This window comes from Ceratotherium simum, chromosome 22, assembly GCF_057802395.1.
Source record: "Ceratotherium simum simum isolate JZ-2026a chromosome 22, ASM5780239v1, whole genome shotgun sequence".
In the NCBI taxonomy this organism is placed as follows: Eukaryota; Metazoa; Chordata; class Mammalia; order Perissodactyla; family Rhinocerotidae; genus Ceratotherium; species Ceratotherium simum.
Window position 1 is genome coordinate 15539093 of NC_141921.1, and position 8715 is coordinate 15547807.

Below are 8715 nucleotides of genomic sequence, written 5' to 3' on the forward strand. Positions count from 1 at the left end.
GGTCATGCAAGGAGCAGAGAGGGAGACATGACTTTATTAGAAAAATAAAAAACAAAAACAAAAAACAGGTGCTAAGCTGGTCCTCAGCGGATGCCTTGGTGGATGAGGCTGCTTTTGGCTGCACTGGCCTTCTCCCGCTCCCGCCGCCGCGCGGGGTCCAACTCAAAGCAGCGCCATAGCCGCAGGGTCTCATCTGCTGCTGCCGATGCCACTGTGACCCCATCTGGGCTCATGGTCAGACTCAGGACCCGAGCTGTGTGACCTGGGGCATGAGGACGGAAAAAGTGAGAGAGGTACATATGAATAGTAGACACATCTACAGCCTTCCATTTACGAGGGCCACCTACCTTTTTTTTTGTTTTTATAACAGCTTTATTGAGATAATAATTCATATACCATAAAATTCATCCTTTTAAAGTAGACAATTCATTGGTTTTTAGTATGCTGCCAAAGTTGTACAATCATCACAACAATAATTCCAGAACATTTTCATCACTCCATAAAGAAAGTCACTCCTCATTACCCTCTCCTCCCAGCCCTTGGCACTCATTAATCTGCTTTCCCTCTCTGCATTTGCCTCTTCTGGACATTTCATATAAACAGTCATACAATATATGGCTTTTTGTGTCTGGCTTCTGTCACTTAGCACCTACCTTTGAGCTCAGCCACCTTGGCCATGGTTGGGTACTTCCAAATAACCAGCTGGTTCTGGGCAAAGCCATGGCCTGAGATGAGCTCCTTGTAGTGGGGAGACCAGAGGATGGAGCACACCTGTAGAGAGGGGATGGTGTAGGCATCACATAGAGCCAACACTACTCAAATCAGAACTGAGGCCATTACAGTGTTAGGCACCCTGCCAGGTGCTATGTACTCCGACTTGAATGATCCTAGTCCTTATAAAAGCCTTTGAGAGTTACAATCGTATCCACTTTACAGATGAATCAAGCAGAGGGAAGTTCAGTAAGTTGCCCAAGATCACATGCAAGTTAAGTTAGTAGATGACAGAGCCCAAATTTGAATTCTGGCTCCAGAGCCCAAGTCTAGGATGAAGGCTGCCATATCGGGGAGTGGAAGGAGAGGAAGCTGGAGTGGTTGCAGGAAGACCCACCAGCAAGGGCCTTAAATATCACTCTAATGGATTTGGGTTAAATGCTGTAGGTGATGGGGAGCCATTGCAGGGTTGAAGGAGGGCAGTAACAGACCACAGTGTAGACGACAGACTGGAGGAGATAAGAAAAGAATGCTGAGAGACCAGTGCAGTGGGCCTCCACTGGAAAGAAGGATGAGGCTGAGGGGAGGGGACACATGTGAATGATATTCTGAGGTAAAACTGGTATATCTTGGTGACTAGGTGAGGAGGATGAAAGATTCTAGGAGTTTTTTCAGATTTCTCTCTCCAACAATGTTAAGAGGAGGGGGAAGAGGGACACATTTCAGGGAGACGAGGGAAAGTGACAAGTTTAATTTGGGACATATTAGGGCGGTGCCACTTACAAGACATGAGGTTGGAGATAAACCAGACTTGGAAGTAGGGGTCTAGAGCTCATGAGTGAGACCTGAGTTAGAAGTTTAGAAGTCATCAGGGTATAGCATTGGCTACGCCATTGGAGGAGGCATGGTTGCCCAGGAAGACTATATAGAGTAAGAACACATCTGGGAGTGAGAGGCTGGAATAGGTAAAAGACTACCTGAGAATGGGCATCCACAGCACTCAAACAGGCCCCAGAGCAGACGTTCCAGATGCGAATGTGTCGATCACTGGTGCCCCCTCCAGTTGCCAGGACATTGGACTGCCAGGGACACCAAGCTACAGCCTAGGTGGGATAAAGGTGGGGTCAGGAGGTACTACTAGACCTAGACAAGGAGTTATAGGGGTCACAGATCAACCCAGTCCGATCCCACCATGCCAGCTCCCCTTCATAGACCCCAGGTTCTGGGCGAGGGTCTGCAGAGGCCCTAGCTCAGCCCCACTCTCACCTTGACAGCCCCTTGATGCTGGGTGAATGTTTGCAGGGGAACCCAGCCACCCTCTCCAGGAGCACTAGGCCACACATTGACCAAGTTATCGTTGCCACCACTGGCCAAATGTCGTCCATCTGGGGCCCAGCACAGCCCACACACTTCCTGGCTGTGGCCACTCAGTGTGGCCACATGGTGTTCTGCTACCCGAACATCATGGTGGTGGATGTGGCCAGAGCGTGAGCCACTGGGGGAGGGAAGAAGGGAATCAGGTTCTGTGGCAGCACCAAACACCGTCAGCAGACCAGAGCTGCTTCACTTCAGAGGTATACAGTAAGGGGAGAGTGGGTTAAAATCATAGACTGATCTTGTCACAGAGTAGCACAAACCACTGACCTGGACAGGATATAGCTATTCCAACATAGGGAGCCCACTCGCGCAGAGTGACTGGTCATGTTTCGAAGCCGTTTCTGCTGTTGCACATCCCAAAGCTATAGAGAGAGACCACTTGGATCAGAGATTGGGACTTGGCATTAACATCCTCCTGCTGGGCAAGCCCCCTGAGTCTGGGGGACGATAGAGCTGCAGCACTGGGACAGTCTCACCTGCACCTCAGCATTGCTGGTGCCCACGGCCAGGTAGTTGCCTTCTTTGATCCAGGCCACAGAAGACACATAGTCCCCAGGCTGCTCCATTTGCAGCAGCTGCAGGATGTCACCAGAGCTGGCATTCCACAGGTACACACTGTTGTCCAGTGCCACAGCCAGTACATTCCCAGAGCTCCAATCCACAAGGTTCAGGTCTGCCAGAGGGGTAAGGGAAGAGCATCAGCTTCCTTGTTTGCCTGGTCCCCGGGCCCTCCTTCTCCATCCATTGGCAAGGAGAAGGCTGCACTTACAGTAGTCATTGCGGATTTCAGGGGCATCCAAGATGCGGTCTGGCAGGGAAGGAATGTAACGGCAGGTCTTCCGGCTGGAGCCAGGCGTGGCCTTCTGGCTATAGAGTACTTTTAGTCTGTTCTGGTAACCTGTGGCAACCCAGTGGCTCTAGACGCAGAGAATTGACACCTCCCCATCCCTAGCCTGGAAAGCCAGATAAGCACCCCCCCATCCCCCAGCCATAGGTGGGAAGAGTAGACAGGCATCTCCCCTCAACCCTAGGGGTGGACTGACACCTCCAAAAACCAAGAACTTCGGGCCTCACCCTCTGGAGCGTTCTGTGGTTTCCCACTGAGCCGAAGGATCTTGGCTTCCTCCACATCAAAACCGTTCAGATTCAAAGCCCAGGCTTTCTGATGTTCCTGGCACATAAGGGTGGTGGTGAGGCAGGACGGCATTATCCCAAGTACACAGATGGGCAGGGGTAGGCCTCTAGGGTACATACCTTCTTGGTGGGCGTCTGATTGTTTTCCGGCTGGTTCTCCTTGCTCAGGAGGAAGCTGGCCACCTCCATCTGGGAAGCACTGCGATGGGGGATATAGCGGTCGCCGCCAGGTTTGCTGGGAGTGGTCTGAACCTTGGAGCTGGATTTGCCTGGGGCAAGAGAGGGCAGCCAGACAGACAGTCTGACTAGGCTCCCGGGGGAGGAGGCATGAAGCCTGTTCTCATCCGTCCCGCTCTCCCTCCCCGTGTGCCCCGCACCCCGCTGACCAGGAGTTCGGCCCGGGGTCCTGCCGGCGCTGTGGGACCGGTTGGCGGCCCGCATGGGCGAGGGGGCCGGCCCCGCGGCCTCCTTGGCTTTGCGCTGCCAGCGCGCAGGGGGTGCATTGGGGATGGGTGCGTCCAGCTGCAGCAGCGAGTGCAGGTCGCTCTCGAACACGAACTGAGCCATGGGGGCGTCTGGAGGGGAGGGGACCCCGGAGCGAGTGCCTGCCGAGCCCTGGAGGGGGAGAGGCGACCGTGCTCTGGGACCGCCGGCCACGCAGTCAGGACCACCCCGGCCGCAGCCCCTCCCGGCCCGGCACCCCCAGCCGCCCCACCTCGCGTCGGCCCAGCTGCCCTCACCGTCGGCTCGGAGCAGGTTCCAATCCCGAACCGGCCCTGGCAGTGCCGGCCTATGCTTCTTAAACTCCCCGCTCCGAGCGCTCATTGGCTGCTTCAAAACGCAACCGTCGCAACCGTCGCCCTCGCCCATTGGTCTCTACGGCACAGGGGGCGGGTCTTCCGGGGCAAGTCACAGATCTCACGAGAGTCCAGTCGCGGAGCGTGATTTGAAGGGTGAGAGACAGACGTAAGACCGGTCGCAGAGAATCAGGACTTGAAAGAGAGAGGGGCGGAGCCGGGCGGGTCACGGGGCGAGGCCTGCGCTGCCTCTGCGTTCCGGAGTAGCTTCCATTCATTCTTCAGCTTCCCTTCACCCACCCTTCACACTTAAAGCCTGCTTGTGGCTCGTTCTCAGCTACAGAAGGACAGACCTCGGAGGGGTGACCTAAAGCACTTGAACTGCTCAGAGAAGGGGGAGGCAGCGGGCAGGCGGCAGGCGGGCAGGGGTGGTGGGAGGAAGGAGTTGAGAAGCTTAGGAGCAGAAAGGAGGCCCGAGTGCATCCGCTGTTTGCTCGGTACCTGTAGGAGCACTGCTAGGAAGGAAGTAGCACCTCTGTTTGCTTTTTTAAAATTGTTTTGTTTGTTGCTTTTTTACAAATAGGGAAAACGAGGCTGAAGCGGGGAGGGATCCCTTATGGTCAAAAAAAAAAAGGATCAGGATTCAGACCTGTCCATCTGGAAGCTGGGATTGGACTGCTCTCTGAGAGACACTGTGGCTTGACCCCATGGAGCTTTAGAGATGTCAGGAATTTTAGAGACCCGCTAGTCTAATCTGTGTGGTGCACCCTCCCCACCTCGGCAACATACCCATGTTTTACAGATAAAGAAACAGGCCCAGAAAAGGGATTTGCCCGAGGTCACCCTAGCTGGTAGGAATTCAGGTCTGACTCCTGTTCAAAACAATGCTCTAATAATGAATGAATTGTGTGAATATGCTTAGCGGTGAGGCAACGATAATAAAAGTAATAATGGATATCATTTCCTGGCCATCTGCTGACTACTGTGTTTAAACAGTTTACATACATTATTGAGTTTAATCCTTAATCCCATAAGGCAGATACTCTATCCCCGTTTTACAGAAAAAGAAACTGGGTCAGAAAGAAGTTAGAAACTTGCCCAAAGCCACACAGCCAATAATAATATGTAGTGGAGCAAAACCATCTGACCAACCCCTGCCATCCTAACCACGTGCTATCCTGCCCCAGGGAGAGCCTGGAAAAATCACGTTTTCAATCATTAGCCTAACATTGACCCTGATGATGACAGAGAAAAATCTGGGGCTCTTAGCCCAAAATTAATATTGTTATTACCTTTGACTTTGAAGCATTCATGTTCTCTGTTTTCAATTACCTTGAAAAGCAAGGAGTTGGATGTGCTGGGTTTGGAAATAGGGAATCCTGAACCCCAGAGAATAGAGAAAAGGTAGTCTGAATCTGGCTGGCAGGGCCTTAAATGACAAAGTAAGGAGTTTGGGCTTTATCTGCTAGGCATTTTGGAATCAGGGAGAATGTCTGTGTAGGGAAGGGCCAAATAAAACATATCTGGGGGTGGGGCATGGCCAGCAATTTGCAGCTTCTGGAGGAAGGGTGACTGCAGAGAAAAAGAAGGATCAGGTAAATAAAGGTACAACCTCAGGGAATTCGTACATTTAAAAATAAGGGAATGAGAGAAGCCAGTGGAGATTATACTGACATGGACCTTGAAGTGGGAGGAATTCTAATATGATGCAAAGTGGTCAAGCAGAATGATGACAGAAAAGGTCAGATTTGGCCATCAAGAAACAAATCATCAGTGACCTTGGAGAGAGTGGGATCAGGAGAATGGGTGCTCACATTCCATTTGGAAGGAGTTGCACAAAGAAGGGTGGGGAGAGTGTGGAGGCAGCAAGCAGGGGCTACTTGTTTGAGAAATTTTGGAGCAAGAAAGGGGCAGTGCATGGGAGCTTGAGGGAACCAGCACCAAGACGCTTATGCATGTTTGAAGGTGAAGGCAAAAGAGCCAGGGGAGATGGAGGGCAAGCTGATACAGCAAGGTGCCTGAGTACCTTCCCCAGGAAGAAATGGAATAGAAAACACACAGAGCTTTTCCAGTCTAGGAAAGAAAGATCACTTCCTTTTAGGCTGGAGGGAAGGAAAACAAAGCTTTAGAGATGGATAATTAGAGGCTGAGGAGCTGGTTAGATGAGGGGAACTCCCACCTGAAGGACTTGAATCTAGTGAAGCAAAGGGCATGGAAGGAATAAAATATAGGTGATATTCAGGGAACAGCTCATTTGGGATAATTATAAGAATAGCTCAATAAACACTGAGTATTTACTATGTGCTTGGCATTGTGTTAACATTTTAAATCCTCACCTAGGGAAGTAGTGGAAGAGAAAGAGATCAGGTTCTGAAGAGTCAAGCTAACGATTTAGATGTAAGGAGCGAGCAAGGAGTGAGATGAAAAGGAAGATCAATCTGGAGGCAACATACAGATTGGATTTAAGTAGAGGGACTGGAGGCAGAGATACTAGTTAGAAGGCTGTAGTAATAGCTGGGTGGAGATGGAGAAAAGAAGACAGAATCTAGGAAGGAGTCGTAGAATTTAGGACATGATGGCTGAGTAGGTGTAAAGGGGAGAGGTTCAGTGGTTTGGGTCTCAATCCTAGTCTTGAGTTCCCAGGAGTAGAGTCAGAGCCTTGAACATGGCTGAGGGAAAGAATTACGGAAAATGAATATACTGGATGTCATCCATTTGTTCCATCCAGATCCATTCTTCATCTTTCTCCACCCTGCCCTGTGCCCTTAAGGCTGATTCATATGGCCTGCATCAATGGATTCCCTTGGGCTCTAGTTTCTGTTTAGGTTTCACCAATGGGAGGATATTATGGGTTAAATTGTGTCCTCCCCCAAATTCTTATATTGAATTCCTAAGCCCCAGTACTTCAGAGTGTGACCTTATTTGGAAATAGGGTCATTGCAGATGTAACTAGTTAAGATGAGGTCATTTGGGTGGCCAATGACCACCCAATAATCCAATATGACTGGTGTCCTTATAAAATGGGGAAATTTGGACACAGACACACACAGGGAGAATGCCATGTGAAGATGAAGGCAGAGATGGGGGTGATGCTTCTACAAGCCAAGGAACGCCAAAGATGGAAACCACCAGAAGCCAGGGGAGAGGCATGGTACAGATTCTTCTTCATAGCTCTCAGAAGGAACCAAGATTGCTGACACCTTGAACTTCTAGCCTCCAGAACTGTGAGACATAAATTTCTGATGTTTAAGCCACAAGTTTGTGGTACGTTGTTACGGCCGCACTAGCAAACTAACACAGAGGCGATCAGAGAGTTAAGGGAGAGTGAGCATAAGCTATGTATTCCCCTGGCTCCCTCCCTGCCATGTCCCCATAGGTTGGCTGTATCTTTCTACTGGAGGCCACAGCTCCTGCCAGGGAGGGTTGTAAGCAACCCTCTCTTACAGCCACTGTCTCCAGATCTAGTAACCGCTCTTTCCCCTTACCCCTTGATGCCTAGAGGTGGTGCCAGCTCTCAGCTATTGTTATCCCTGGGGTACAGCCCTATTCCTTGATGGTTTTCTTAAATCCTGCCTCGTCTTTATGAATATGCCCTTTATTAAACTCTCATCAAGATACCCAGTTTGAGTGTGCCATCTATTTCTGCCAAGACCCTGACTGATACAGTGGGTATGTTTGGAGCCAGCAAAAAATACCATTTGTTTGAGAATTTGAATGGATCAGGGGAATCCATAACCAAAATGGCCTAAGCACATTTACCACTGCATATGAATGGATTAAAGGATGAGGGACGTTGGCACAGGGTTAAGGTTGCATTGTCCAGAAAGACTTTCTTCATTTAGAAAATATTTATTGAAGGCCTACTACCATGCACCAAACACTACTCTAGGTGCTGGGGGAAAAGACCATTAAATCATGGCCCTTGCCCTCAAGGAGCTCACAACCTAGTAGTGGGAGACAGATGTGTACACAGTTACTTGCAGAAAGCATCATAGGTGTTGTAGTAGAGGTCTGGGCTGGAGGTAAGAACTTTGGAGCGGTCACATATAGGAAAGGCAATGAGAATGGACAGATTGGAGACTGGGTTCAGAATGGATTCATGAGGGACTGCAATAATTAAGGAATGGAAGAGATGCCAGGATAAGAGATTAGGAAAGAGTAATTATGATAGTTTAGATATATCACACTTACTGTGTCCTAGGCACTGTGCTTCACTTAGATTATCTCACTTAATTCTCTTCACAACTCTATGGGGTTCTGTTATCACCCTTGTTTTGTAGATGAGAAAATTAAGACTCAAAGGCTTTAAGTTCTTTGCCCAAGGTTGCACAGCTAGCAAGTGGGAAAGACAGGAATTGAACCCAGCTCTGACTCCAGAATTTATGTTCTTAACTACTGGTATACTCAGAATGGCAAAGGCAGAGCCAGGAGAGATGGTGATGTTATAAAAGCCAAGGGAGGAGAGAATTTAAAGGAGAAATAAGTAGTCACCATGACAAATGCCACAGAGAGATCAAAGAAATTGAGGATTAACAAGATCCTATTGGATCTTGCAATTAGAAAGTCTGAGGTGAACTTCATCTGAGTAGTTTCATTAGCAAAGTGGTAGCAGGGGCACGAATTGAAGTAGTCTGAAATGCAAATGGGAAGTGGGGAAGTGCAGACCTCTTAAGGAGTTTGGCATTAAAAAGGAGAG

The 8715-nt window shown here is 49.6% G+C and overlaps 1 protein-coding gene across 3 annotated transcripts; it reads right to left on the minus strand.

The window, feature by feature from the left end:
* Positions 1–16: 16 nt before the first annotated feature.
* On the minus strand, positions 17–4107 carry CDC20 (cell division cycle 20). 3 transcript variants are annotated; one of them, XM_014796464.1, is made up of 11 exons: positions 3963–4028; positions 3609–3837; positions 3343–3491; positions 3163–3259; positions 2858–2986; positions 2565–2761; positions 2356–2450; positions 1978–2206; positions 1689–1814; positions 654–771; positions 17–262 (listed from the first exon to the last, which is right to left on the minus strand). In XM_014796464.1, the coding sequence occupies exons 2-11, from the start codon at positions 3787–3789 to the stop codon at positions 84–86; spliced, it is 1500 nt and encodes a 499-aa protein (XP_014651950.1). In that variant the 5' UTR covers positions 3790–3837; positions 3963–4028; the 3' UTR covers positions 17–83. The 3 variants fall into 3 exon arrangements, with proteins under 3 accessions (XP_014651950.1, XP_087302240.1, XP_004442022.2); XM_087446114.1 differs by lacking the exon at positions 3963–4028 and adding an exon at positions 3938–3952; XM_004441965.3 differs by having other exon boundaries at positions 3609–4107.
* Positions 4108–8715: the final 4608 nt, after the last annotated feature.

Bases quoted from the DNA above. Each gene is read 5' to 3' on its own strand.
- CDC20 (XM_004441965.3), bottom strand. From the start codon at position 4,092: ATGGGCGAGGGCGACGGTTGCGACGGTTGCGTTTTGAAGCAGCCAATG. The intron at 2,987-3,162 runs GTGAGGCCCGAA...GGGTTGCCACAG, and splicing joins ACCACAGAACGCTCCAGAGG to GTTACCAGAACAGACTAAAA. The intron at 2,207-2,355 runs GTCAGTGGTTTG...TCCCTCCCCCAG, and splicing joins AATAGCTATATCCTGTCCAG to TGGCTCACGCTCTGGCCACA.